Source organism: Balaenoptera acutorostrata, chromosome 4, assembly GCF_949987535.1.
Source record: "Balaenoptera acutorostrata chromosome 4, mBalAcu1.1, whole genome shotgun sequence".
Taxonomy (NCBI): domain Eukaryota; kingdom Metazoa; phylum Chordata; class Mammalia; order Artiodactyla; family Balaenopteridae; genus Balaenoptera; species Balaenoptera acutorostrata.
The window spans coordinates 83,019,887-83,034,346 of record NC_080067.1 but is presented as its reverse complement, the minus strand read 5'-3'; the positions used below and the strand labels follow the sequence as shown (position 1 = coordinate 83,034,346).

Sequence of the window (14,460 nt, the reverse complement as noted above, 5' to 3'; positions counted from 1 at the left end):
AACTTCCCAGACCCATCATAAAAGATCAGGATTTTTTTGTGTGTCCTGGGAGGTTTCCCAGGATGTAGGAATTTCAGTGCTAAAACCCAGAAGGTCAGGCAAATCAGAACAGTTTGTCCCTCTTTCCCACCTGTACTGGCCAAATGTATTCCATTCATCTGGCCAGTACACCCATTCCCCTACCTGCTGTGAGTGCTGGCTGATAACTTTCAGCTGCCCCCTTCTCTGAAGAATTGCAGGGCTAACAGGAGCCAGCTTGCTAGAAGGCTCCCACTCCTTTCCCCAAGGACAAACCTCAGCCAATAACTGACATCAGAGTAAAAAAAGGCCAACCATTGCTACAGTGTGCGACTTACTCTAATGGTACTATGTGTGCTCTGGAGCCTCCCCATGTAATCAGACTGAAGCTAGTCTTCAACTGAGACAGCACTCTTACTAGCTTTTCCCCCTGCCTTAGACTGTCTCCTTTATTCCCACATTCCTGAGAGCACTCTCCCAATAAGTCACTTGAACAAGAATCCCCATCTCAGGCTCTGCATCTAGGGAACCCTCCCTAGGCCATGATCCTAATGTGCTGTTTTCCATTTCCTTAATCAGTTGTCCAAGACCACTTACTGAGGTTGGTCCATTGTTTTCCCAGAGATCTGCAATTTTACCTCTCTCATTCATATATATATACACACTCAGGGCTCCACATTGAGAAGAGTATGCATATAGTCACGTGATACTCAGAAAATAAAAAGAACCAGTGAGCAAAAATTCAAGAAACAAATAGTTTAGACTTGAACATGGAAACTTGAATAAGAAATCAATTGTATTCTTTATCACATAAATTCTGATTTCTAAATGGTACTTAGCTTCTAATTGCAAATATTTACTGAAAATATTTTAATGCATCATGAAAGTATTGACACCGTAAAACCTGCAGTGTGAAAAAGTGCATCATAAATTTGCAGAATTTTTTATATATTTATAAAATTTATATAGTATATATAAACTTGAGAGATATATATCGCGACTATACAAATATATAAATGTACTATATAAATTTATGTATTTTGGGGGGTATTCAATACATATATATTTGATATATATATTCGAGATACATATATTCTCAAGTTTCCATATAGGCACAGGTCTGTTTTGGAGCTTTCTATTTAGTTGGTCTGTTTGTCTATCCCTACCCCAATAACACATCTTAATTACTGTAATTGTATAATAAGTCATAATATGTTGTAGGTCAAGTCACCTCCACTTTGTTTTTCTTCTTTAAATTGCTTTGGTTCTTCTTAGACCTTTTTGTTTGATATGTTTTATAACTACTCCATCAGTTTCTATGAAGAAAATCTCCTCTGATTTTTTTTTTTTTTTTAATGTCTGAAACATTTATATTAACATATTTCCATACATATTTCCATACAAATACAAATATAAGATTTTTAGAAATTTCATGTAATGTCTGAAACATTTATATTAACATATCTCCATACATATTTCCATACAAATACAAATATAAGATTTTTAGAAATTTCATGTAATGTCTGAAACATTTATATTAACATATCTCCATACATATTTCCATACAAATACAAATATAAGATTTTTAGAAATTTCATGTACTGTCTGAAACATTTATATTAACATATTTCCATACATATTTCCATACAAATACAAATATAATATTTTTAGAAATTTCATGTAATGTCTGAAACATTTATATTAACATATTTCCATACAAATAACCCAATGAAAGTTTAGTATTAGTTGTTTTGTTTGTTTTTTTATACTGCAGGTTCTTATTAGGCATCAGTTTTATACACATCAGTGTATACATGTCAATCCCAATCGCCCAATTCAGCACATCACCATCCCCACCTCATCACAGTTTTCTCCTCTGATTTTGATTGAAACTATATTGAATTGATAAGATTAATTTTTGGAGAACAGACATTGCTAGTATATTGTCTTCCTCTCAGTGAGGATATAGTATATCTCTCCAGTATTTAGGTCTTCTCTAATGCCTTTCAATGATGTTTTGTCATTTTTTCCGGGAAGTTTTTGTACATCTTTTGTTAAATTTAATTCTAGTTACCTTATTTTTTTGCTGTTGCTATTATATTGGTTAAAAAAAAAAGCCTTTACATTTATTGTTTTTCATGCATAGAAATGAAATTGATTTATATAAATTTCTATTTAGAATCTTGCAGAGTGCTTTTACTAATTCTAATAATTTGTCTCCAGATTTTCTTGGATTTTCTATAGATAATCATATTTTCTGTGATTTAATGACATTTTTGTATCTCCATTTTGTATCTCCATTTTTTATGTTTTATGTTTGTTTGACAGGAGCTCTAATACACTGCTGAAGGTGAGGTGATAGGAAGCATCCAGTGTCTCATTCCTGATTTTGTAGGGAATCACTCTAATGTTTTACCATGAAATACGATTCTTGCTCTAGGTTTTTGGTAGATATCCTTTTATGAATTCTTTACCAAATGATTTCTCTATATATATTGAAATGAGCATACCCTTTAATATATTTATATGGTAAGTTACATTTTAGGTTTTCTAAAGTTAAACTATCTTTGCATTTCTGAGATAAACCCAACTTGACCATGATTTATTTATACAGAGCTGAATTACATTTATTAATACTTTGATTAGAATTTGTGCATCTATTAACATAAAAGAATCAGTCTGTACTTTTCCTATCTTGTACTGTTGTCTATTTTTGGTATCAAAGTTAAACTAGCTCTGAAAAATTTGTTGGGGAGGGTTCCCTATTTCTGTTCTCCAGAAGATTTTATGTTTATAATTCCAGAAGATTGGAATTATCTGTTCTTTGAAGATTTGGGAGAACTCACTAGTTAAATCATCTTAGCCTGTTGTATTTACTTGTTTACTTGTTAGGAAAAATTTTAATTACTAATTTAGCTTATTTAATAGATATTAGGAAATTCAGGATTTCCAGTTCTTCAGTCAATTTTGGTAAGTTGTTTTTTCTAAGAAAATCTATATTGTGTCTAAATTTTCAATGTATTAGCATTAAATTGTTTTGTCTATTTTTTTTAATTTTTGCAAAGAAACTGCTATTGACTTTATTACTTTTCTCTGTTGTATGTTTTTGTTTTTATTTAATTATTTTCTGTTTTTATTCAAGTTTATTTTCTTTTTTTTTAACTTTTTAAAAATTTATTTATTTTATTTATTTATTTTTGGCTGTGTTGGGTCTTTGTTGCTGCATGTGGGCTTTCTCTAGTTGCGGTGAGCGGGGGCTACTCTTTGTTGTGGTGTGCAGGCTTCTCATTGTCGAGGCTTCTCTTGTTGCAGAGCACAGGCTCTAGGCACACGGGCTTCAATAGTTGTGGCATGCAGGCTCAGTAGTTGTGGCACACGGGCTTAGTTGCTCCGCTGCATGTGGGGTCTTCCCAGACCAGGGCTCAAACCCATGTCCCCTGCATTGGCAGGTGGATTCTTAACCACTGCGCCACGAGGGAAGCCCCTGATTTTCTTTTCTTACCTTAAATTGGTTACTTAACTAATTAATTTCTGCCTGTAGATTTTCTTAATATAAGCTTTAAGGTTCTATAACTTAAGTACTATTTTAGTTTTATGTCAAAAATTGTATTAGTAATATTTTCATTAACATTCAGTTCTAAATATTTTCCAATTTCTGTTAAGTTTTCATGACCCATGAGATGTTATTTTGAAGTGTATATCTTATTTCCAAATGTATTTATTTTTAAGCTATTGTGGTTTTTTTTATTGATTTCTAAGTTAATTACATGATGGATGATGGTCAGAGAACACAGTCCAATAGAGAATATCTTAAAACTGTTGAACTTAGAATATGGCCAATATGTATAACTGTTCTGTGTATACTTGAGAAGAATATATATTCTCTAATTGCTGGGTGGAGGGTTCTGTTTATGTTCATTAGGTTAAAACTGTGTTCTTCAAATCTTCTATAGTCTTGCTAATTTTTTTAACTGAGTGTCTACTAGGTCCTGAGAGAGCTGTGTTAAATCTCTAAGATAGTGGATTTGTCAGTTTTGCCAGTAATTCTGTCAGTTTGTGCTTTATATAGTGTGAGGCTATGTTATTACCTCAATTACCATCATTATATGCCTATCATTATATCTATTCCCAGTTAACTGAATCTTTTGTTATTGAGTAGTCATTTATCCCTAATAACATTCTTTAACTTAAGGTTAAACTTTGGGATTTGTTTGTTCTTATTTTTCTAATTCCTTTAGGTGTAAGTTTAGATTGTTTGAGATTTTTCTTGTTTACTGAGGTAGGCTTGTATCACTATAAACTTCCCTTTTAGAACTGCTTTTGCTGTGTCCCATAGATTTTGGATCATTGTTTTCATTTTCATTTGTCTCCAGGCATTTTAAAATTTCCTCTTTGATTTCTTCAGTGACCTATTGGTTGTTTAGTAGCCTATTATTTAGCCTCGATATGTTTGTGTTTTTGGCAGTTTTTCCCTTGTAATTGACTTCTAGTCTGTCTCATACCATTTTGGTTGGAAAAGGTGCTCAGTATGATTTCAATCTTCTTAAATTTACCGAGACTTGTTTCATGGCCTAGCACATGATCTATCCTGGAGAATGTTCCATGTACACTTGAAAAGAATGTATAGTCTGCTGCTTTTGGATGGAATGTTCTATATATATCTATTAATTCCATCTTGTTTAATGTGTCAATTAAGGCCAATGTTTCCTTACTGATTTTCTGTCTGGATGATCTGTCCAGTGATGTAAGTAGGGTGTTAAAAGTCCCCTACTATTATTGTACTACTGTCAATTTGCTTTATGTATTTAGGTGCTCTGTAGTTGGATTTTTAAAATCCAATCTATCTGTGACTTAACTAGCAAGTTTAGTTCAAATTACACATATTATGATCACTTACGTATTTGGAACTATTTCTTCCATTTTGTGTTTTCTCACTTTTTTTCCCTCTGATTCTTTTTTTCCATCTTCCCTGATTTGCCTTTTTTGGATTTTTTAATTCTTTTTTTTTTTTAATTTAAAAATTTTTGGTCTACTGTTTAGAAGTTAGGTATTTTACTTCTCTTCTTTTAGTGGCTGCCCTTAATAATGCTAATCTCTTGAATGACACAAGGACTTTAAATCCCTTTAATATTTAACTATATGCATTAATCCAATATTTTACATGGTTCATTTTTTCAGTATTTTATTTGTCTTATTTTATTCCACAAATTATTAGTTGTTTATAAAGACAGTGATTGTTTACCATTTACACATTTACCATTTTTTTGTTTACCATGCCTTCTTGAAGCTTAGATTTTTCTTTGTTTTTTCCCTCCTCCCTAAATTATATCCTTTAAATTTTAAATTCCTTACGTAAGAGTTTATCTTTTGTTGGTAAATTCAGTCTTCAGTGGTCTGAGAGTGTCTTTATTTAAGAATTAAGGCAAAATAAAAGCTTAGCTAATTACAGAATTCTAGGTTAACAGTTCATTTTTCTCAGCCCTTTGAATATATTATGCAAATGCCTTCAGGCTTCAGTATTAGTTTTCTATTACTGCCATAACGAATTACCACAACTTTAGTGACTTAAAAAAGCACAACTATACTGTCTCACAGTTCTATAGGTCAGAAGTCAGGCATAGGTCTCACTGGGCTAAAATCAAAGTGTTGGCAGGCTTCACTCCTTTCTGGAAGCTTTTGAGTCCATTTCCTTGTTCACTCCAGGTGTTGGCAGAATTCAGTTCCATGCAGTTAAAGAACTGAGTTCTCACTTTCTTCACTGGTTGTCAGCTAGAGGCCACCCTTAGCTCCTAGAAGCTTCTCACTGGTCCTTGCATCTCAGAACAAGCACAGGGCATCAAATTTTTCTCATGCTGCCACCTCTTATGTGATTAGATTGGGCCCACCTGGATAATCCTGGTTAATCTTCCCATATGAAGGGTAACTATTTTTTTTTTAACTTTTTATTTTATATTGAGGTATAGCCAATTAACAATGTTGTGATAGTTTCAGGTGCACAGCAAAGTGACTCAGCCATACATATACATGTATCCATTCTCCCCCAAACTCCCCTCCCATCCAAGATGCCACATAACATCGAGCAGAGTTCCCTGTGCTATACAGTACGTCCTTGTTGGTTATCCATCTTAAATATTGCAGTGTGTATATGTCGATCCCAAACTCCCTAATTATCCCTTCCCCTGACCCTGAAGGGTAACTTTAATCACATCTGCAAAATGCCTTTTAAAAAAAAAAAAAAAAAGCCTTTTGCCTTGTAAGGTAATATATTCGCAGATTCAGGAGGTTAAGGTGTGGACATCTTTGCAATGAGCAGAGGGAGGACATTATACTGCCTACAACAAGAAATATGTTGTCAGTCTAATTGTCATTCTTTTGTAGATAGCTTGACTGTTCCCTCTGCCTGCTTTTAAGATCACCTCTTTGGTGGCCTACAGTTTCATTATGTTTCTTGGTATGCGTTGTTTCTTTTCTTATCCTTGTGAACACTGCCTCTCCTCCATTATCTTTTGACATCTCTATTAAACATACGCTAGATTTTTCAAATCAGTCCTCTCACCCTCAGCTCTGTACCACAGCCTCATGCACAGGCGTGTGAACACCTCAGCCCTCATGTCCAAGCTCCATCCCTGAAAACAGTCACCCCATGGCCATTCTTGATGCAGACTGTGGCATAGTCTACCCTTGGGAGAGAGACCCAAGGAAGAGTCCTGGAAGTAGACTTGGAGCTGTGTAGGCAGGAAATTAGAGTTTCCAGGTACCTAGTGGGTGGCTTAGAAGTGAGGTGTGCAGGTTCCAAATGGACACATTCTCTTGATCTTGTGCATTCCTCACCTTGCGGAGATGGGCATGGCCAGAGGAAGGTGAGAGTGAGACCCTCTCAAACCAGAAGTCCAAGGCGGGACTCCTCTTGCCCATATTCAAGGGCAGTAACACATGAGACAATAAACATGCTTCTTTTAAGATGAAGAATGCTGGCTAAGGTGAGATGAGGAGGAGGAAGTATTCTAGACAAGAGGTTGAAGATGTGAAGGTCAGGGAAGTTTGGAAGTATAGAGAGATACTGATTTCAGAATAGGAAAGAGATGCATGCTGAGATTAGCTGGCCACTACATTGCAGAAATCGGAAGTCAAATATGGCCACAGTCACAGTAGATTCAGCCTTTTTAAGAGCTCTCTGCACAGAATACTCTTCCAACTCTGTTCCCAATGTGCTGCGTCCCTAATTCGCCTATCTTAAAAATTCTTCAGGTCTCAACTTGAGTTTCACTTTTTTTTAAAAGGACTTCCTCCCAACCCCAGATTAATTTATCCCTCTCCTCCTTAAATTTTTCCAAAGAATCTGTAATTCCTCTTTTGTTATACCGAGTCACACTTGTTAAGTTGTCCATAGCTGCCTTTCTGATTATTTCGGCTGAAAGCTTTAGGAAGACATTTGTCTTGTCCAGCATCGTATCCCCAGCACTGAGAAAGTGACTGAAATACATACATCTGGTGACCAAGATATATTTGGTGAATTAATAATTTAGCCTCATGGTGCCTGAGTGGCATTACTTGAAATAGCTGAATCCAAAAGGGGTAGCAGTAGAATATCGGCTGTCTGGTGTCCTTCCACTGCAAGTAAGTTCATTTTACACATAATTTGCGGAGCCAGTTACTTTGACAAAGGTGATTTATTTTGATATATAAAGCACTTTATAAGATTCTCTGGAAAATCTAAAATCATCTTGCCGTCTTAATATGTTACACTATCATCATTTTACAAAATAAAAGGATTGGATTATGTACTGCAAAATCTCTTCATTACATGTAAAACATTTCTGCTATTACCTATGGTAAAGAAGATAAAATGACAACTTGAAGGAGAGGGAGAGGTCCTAAGAGTGTTTTAGTTGTTATCTACCCACCCCAACCCCAAGAGAGGAAGACAAAGATGAAGGCACTAAGATGATAGTTTATTTGACATATTCAAACCACTCTGAGTCACTGATGGTGATTATTTGGTTAGTTCCTCCAAAGCAAGGTCATACTTGTTGTTAAAATGATGTGGAGGTTAATCAACAGAGCTGCCACTTGAGAGTTTCCTCCAAGGCTGCTGTGGAGAGAGCATCATTTGTCCTGAGTAATCCTGTACATGATCTTGGATGCAAGTCCACAAATACTGGGGCACAGCCTGTGTGTCATTAAAAACGACAAAGGTTTCAGGGCTGGAAACATTGTCAACCACACTGTCATGGCAATCTACAGCTCCAGGATGCAATGGTGGGGGAACAATATTTAACTGATGACCCTTGCAGAAGGAGCCTGTGAGTACTTCAGCCTCAAACACATAGATCAGCTTATCTGTGGCAGATGTTTTCTTGATCTGGTGTGCTATGTTTTTGAGGTTCTTGGTGAAGTATATTCCAGCTCCATATTTTGGGTCTGATAAGAGAAAAAAAAATTAAAGATGATTATGATCTGACAAATCACATTGCCTATTTAGGTACTAATATGTATTCACTCCCTAGTCCTCCAAATAATCACCACTTCCTGCTCTCAAGTCCCTGTGTCTGTAGCAAAGACACCCAAAGTTGTTCACTTGTGGCAAATTAACACTAATATCACGAAAATAATGATAGCTTACATCTTAATATACCCTTCGAGTTTATAGAGGAGTCTATGATATACAAAGCATTTTTACATTGATTATCTTCAATTAATATGTGATTTGGGTAGGATCTCCATATTGCATGAAAAATCTGAGGTTCAGTGAGAGTATGACTTAAGTCAACTTACCAGCCGAGCATCTAATAAAGACAGCATAATGTAGGGAAGGTTCTGTTTCTATTAGAACATGGCCTGACTTCTACAAGCTACAAATAAGGATATGTCTAGAACTCTTGAGAATAGAGCTAGTGAAAAAAGCATGTAAGAAAGGCAAAGTGTCTTCCAAATTCATGGACAGCATTACAAGAAAAATATGTCAAAATAAGGGGAATGCTGAGCATATGAAGTAACGTTAGTGTGCATGCTACATTGTTCAGGAGGAGACACGCTGGATTTTGGGGACACAGACATCTGGTTACTAGAGGGATATTCTCTACTGTGGGGCAGGGATAGCTGTGGTAATACCAACCTCAAAGAGGAGGCAAAGATGAGACTTGGTTCCTCATCTACTGGCGCCTAGTCTAGGGATTTTTCCCTGTTCCAAAAGCTAATCCAAATAGATGAATCTCTAACTGAGGGATGTCAGTATTGACCAGACAGATGGAAGGAGCATTTGGAGGGTTCTAGCAGCTTCCCTGGTGTCCCGAAATCACACCATGTAATCATTCACCTGCTCCATTAGTTCTGGCCCTTGAGACACACCCCAGTGAGGAACAGAAACCTCTCTAGATCTGCAGCTTAAAGTCACTTTACTGGGTATGAGCAAGTGTCCTGGGCCTGGACACAATGCGGGGCGCTAAAACCCTGCCCGCCTGTTAGAGAGCATGGCTGAATATTAGAGAAAGAAAAGGTGTGTCCAGCTCCCTGAACCTCAGCCACAGTTGGAGGCTGACCCCGTCACATCCCAACCCCTCAGCCTGACTTCAGACCAAGCCCTGAGGCAGTTACTGAATGAACCCTGTCACAGAAAGACTCCTAAGGCTGGACTGAGCCTAGAACAGTCTGGGCTCTGGTCCATGTTCTCCCCTCCCTACACCCCAGCCCACAGTGGCCTGTAACCTGGGAACTCTGCATCCATACACATAGCCAGGTCCTGGTTTGGGGGTGGCATCAGTGGGGCCATGGACACTGAGAATGGCTATCAGGCTTGGGGCCAGTCCCAGAGCAGGTCAGTGGGGTGCAGGGAACCACTGAGAAGCAGCATGAAGGCTGGGGCCAACAGAAATAGGCAGTGATCACCCAAAGCATGAGCCTGGCAAAATAGCCCACAGAGAATTTCTACATGCTTTTGATCTAGGTCCACGCTCACCAGGAAGTTTTCCATTGATCAGGCATCCTTAATACTGTGATACAAGGAGGATGTGCCCTATTTCAGCCACTGGAGATGAATATTCTCCACACTGATATACATGCTTGTCGTCTGTCTTCTCTTCTCTGGAATATTAAGAACTCTCAGGAAGCTGAGGGCCAAACTCTGGTCCTCAAGGTAATAATCCCTGCTTAATGCCCTCTCTACCCCTACTTAGAGGGGAAAAAAAATGAAAACTTCTTTGAGGCCATATTCTCTCTCCCTCCTTCCCTTCCATTCTTCCCTCTCTCTTTCTTTACATTTACTTGGGACATAACCAAACACTGTTTCAGGTTCTAGAGCAGCACTGAACAACAGAAATGTAATGGAAGCCACATATGTAATTTTAAATTTTCTAGTCGCTGCAATAAAAAAGGTAAAGTTAATAATATATTTTTAACCTATTATATCTAAAATGTTATCATTTCAACATGTAATCAACATAAAAATTACTGAGATATTTTACATTCTTCTCTTTGGCAGTGGTCTTTAAAATCCAGTATGTATTTGATACTTACAGCACATCTCAATTCAGATTAACCACATTTTAAGTGCTCAATATCCACATGTGGCCAGTGGCTACCATGATGGACTTGAGCTTCAAAAGTGGCTAAGAGGGCTTCCCTGGTGGCGCAGTGGTTGAGAATCTGCCTGCCAATGCAGGGGACATGGGTTCGAGCCGTGATCTGGGAAGATCCCACATGCCGCGGAGCAACTGGGCCCGTGAGCCACAACTACTGAGCCTGCGCACCTGGAGCCTGTGCTCCACAACAAGAGAGGCCGCGATAGTGAGAGGCCCGTGCACCGCGATGAAGAGTGGCCCCCACTCGCCGCAACTAGAGAAAGCCCTCGCACAGAAACGAAGACCCAACACAGCCATAAATAAATAAATAAATAAATAAATAAATTTATTTATTTTTTAAAAAAAGTGGCTAAGACATGTTCACAAAGAGAACTCCCCACATGTAAACAGATAAAATACAGTACAATTTTATGTGGCAAGAAAATATTTTGAGATAAAATTCGAAGATTTCTTTTTTGGGGGTTTCTTCTTGCGCCTCGTTCCTCTACCCATTGAGTTCTTGCTACTTATCGCCTCAGAGGCAAAAAGAATAAAATTTAGAACAAACTCAATTGAATATACATATATATGATATATACATGTATGTATACATAAATGACAAAATTATTTTTAATCAAGCAGAGAATATAGTCATAAAAGTCTGGCTTTCCGAGTTAGGAGTTTTTTTGAACCAAAAAAGGAGAGAAAAAGGAGTTTTTTTGAACCAAAAGGCTAAAAGCCTGAAGGATTTAGAGCATGGAGTTTATACCATATATGAGAGAGAAAAGAATACAAGATATTCTAAAGCAGTTTTCTCACTTCAAGATAAAAGTTTTGGGCTTCCGTGGTGGCGCAGTGGTTAAGAATCCGCCTGCCAATGCAGGGGACACGGGTTTGAGCCCTGGTCCAGGAAGATCCCACATGCTGCAGAGCAACTAAGCCGTGTACCACAACTACTGAGTCTGCGCTCTAGAGCCCGCGAGCCACAACTACTGAGCCCACATGCCACAACTACTGAAGTCTACACGCCTAGAGCCTGTGCTCCGCAACAAGAGAAGCCACCGCAATGAGAAGGCTGCGTGCCACAAGGAAGAGTAGCCCCTGCTCGCTGCAACTAGAGAAAGCCTGCACGCAGCAACAAAGACCCAACTCAGCCAAAAATAAATAAATAAGTTAATTAAAAAAAAAAAAAGATACAAGTTTTTCCTTCTACCTGGTGGGAAGAGAAGAATCAGGGAGGACATGACTAGAACTCCTGGGGACTCTGAGAACTTGCTCACTTTACTGCCCCACTCCCTTGAAAGAGCCCTGGGAGCTAAGATGGAGCAGAATAATAGAAATCTCAGAAAAACTGGGGGGACTTCCACAGCAGAAGGGACCATTGCCTGACCCCGCTGAATGCAGCCCCTCACCCAGCCTGGCACTTGAGTGGAAAATAGCAATGGCTGGGAAGGTGTCCAGAACAGGTGAGGACAGCCCCCGCAAGAGCCCGCATTTCAGCTTGGAGGATGAGCACACTCAAAAGTTTCCTGTGCTGCAGGAGGGGCACAGACCTGGCCTGGAAAGGATTTCCCCTGGCATGAGAAACAGAGCAGTCTGTGTAGACACTACCTAAGAGCAAAGGGCATTGGAAATTTAAGTCTGGGAAGGTGCTAATGACCAAAGCCCAGCGTGGTTTACCTACCAGAGGACACTGGGGGCAGAGGACAGATGGGGGGCCATAAGCCAGACCACCCTCCCCACAATGCCTGTCCCACCATCTAGAGCAATCTCAGGGATATTAGGAGAAGAAAGGGCAAAGCCTTGCAGGAACTGAGTTTAAACACCAAATGGGGACTTCCCTGGTGGTCCAGCGGCTGACTCCGTGCTCCCAATGCAGGGGGCCTGGGTTCAATCCCTGGTCAGGGAACTAGATCCCACATGCCACAAGTAAGAGTTCGCATGCTGCAACTAAAAGATCCCACATGCCGCAACTAAGACCCGATGCAGCTCAATAAATAAATAAATAAATATTTTTTAAAAACCAACCCAAATGGACTAAGAAAACTCTGAAAATGACTGAGTTCATCCTGAACTGTCAAGATGGAGTTTTCCATATCTGTGGACATGGGCGCATGAAAGCTAAAGTTCAATTATAGAACGATAAAGAAAACAAGTCCCGCACCTGAGATGTGTGGGACTGTAAATTTTTGTACTTGTTAGATTTACAGATGTAACAAAGAAATGAAGGAAGTACAGGAGCACACAGGGAAGCAACTTGCTGGGCCTGCAGGAGTTGCAGAAGGTGTCAAACAGGAGATTCCATTTGAACTATATCTTGAAGAAGGAAGAGGAGTTCGCAGGACTAGAAAGGGTGAGGACGGAAGGCATTCCACATGGAAAGGCACAGAGGCATGAAAGCATACAGCACATATTTAGGAAGCTCTAAGAAGTTCACAGCTAGTGTGTTGAGGAATATAGTAAGTGATAAGCTGGTGAAATAACGTGGGTCCAAGGCCTTAAATGCTCTGCTAAGGAGTTTGGGTTTTTTACCTTGTAGGCAACTAAAATTGTAGATGTTAAACGGGTGTGTAATTTTTTAGCATGCTAATTCTGGTAACAGAGTAAAGGATAGGTCAGATGGGGTGGTTTTGAGGCAAGGAAAGGACCAGGCAACGGTCTAGGCTTAGGGGAAGATGAACTAAAGCAGTAGGAACAGAGAGGTAAGTCTGGACTGAGAATTTTATTGAGAATCACTAGAACTGCATGACTGCCTCAATATGAGAGTGAGGGAAAGGAAGGAATGGAGGATGATAAAGTTTCCAGCCTAGGAGACCTGGTAGATGGATGGGGGTATTAGCCAGGTTAGGGAGTATGAGGGTGGGGTGGGGGGAGCCTATTTCTTAAGGAAAAGTATGGCCAAGAAAAGCGTTCAGTTTGAGGTGGCTATGGGACATCTAGGTAGAGATGTCCAAAAGACAGAAATATGAGCCTGCGGGTCCGGAGAAACATAGGGGGTTAGAGTTACAAATTTGCAAGTCATCACCATAGAGGTAGGAGTTGAAGTCATGGGAATAGGTATAATCACGCGGGGGGACATTGTAGAGGAAAAAGAGCGAAGGTTCCTTCAGAACTCCAGAAAATACCAACATTTAAAAAAAGGACAACAGATGGACTCACTAGATTATAAATTATAAGGGCAGGAACTCTGTATTTTGTTTCACCGTTGTATCCCTCCCACCTAGCACAGGGCCTGACTCTTAGAATGGTTTTCAATAAATACTTATGGAATGAATGAATGAATCCAATAAAAAAAACTGCAAGCATGCAGGCACATTCTTGCTGCATTCATCCAAGTCTTACAAGCAAGAGATGAATTCAGAATAGAACTGGCTAGAATGCAAGACAGATAGAAAAAAATAAATAAAGCTTTGTTAATAGAAGCCCCCTCTACCAACACATGGCATCTAAGTTTACTGAGAGTCCCATAATTCAGAGCCATGCAGGTGTGAAAAAGCCAGGAGCCTTTACACTCCAAATGAAAACTAGGTTAAAAAAAATGAGTTGCAAACAACTTCAGTGGTGACAAAATTGATGTCTCCAGGGTTTCTCAGGCACGTTCAGTTAAACGTTCTCACCAGACACATTGGCACAAGTCACATTATGAGAACTATCTCCCCACTGAGTCTGAATTGCCTGAATTCCCTCAAGGCAGTAGCTGTTAAGCTAAAGGCTAGGGAAGTGGGCACAGCACAGAGGCCAGAAGGTAAAAGACCAGAATCTTGAGGCTTAAAGACTAGATGGAGACAAGATATTTGGCTGGGTTAAAAAGACACAAACTTGACCAGAAACAAACAGGCCTCATGCTGCTTAGTTTTTAAAGGAATCGTATGGCTGAAAAAAACTA

At 38.9% G+C, this 14,460-nt stretch overlaps 1 protein-coding gene across 3 annotated transcripts in view; it reads right to left on the bottom strand.

Moving 5' to 3' along the window:
* Positions 1 to 7,951: 7,951 nt before the first annotated feature.
* PARP9 (poly(ADP-ribose) polymerase family member 9) overlaps positions 7,952 to 14,460 on the bottom strand; it is a 31,433-nt gene continuing 24,924 nt past the window's right edge. For all 3 annotated transcript variants that reach the window (XM_007175620.2, XM_007175621.2, XM_057545794.1), the window contains exon 11: positions 7,952 to 8,439. In XM_007175620.2, coding sequence (XP_007175682.1) covers positions 8,069 to 8,439 — 371 coding nt within the window. In that variant the 3' untranslated portion in view covers positions 7,952 to 8,068. The remainder of the gene's footprint in view (positions 8,440 to 14,460) is intronic.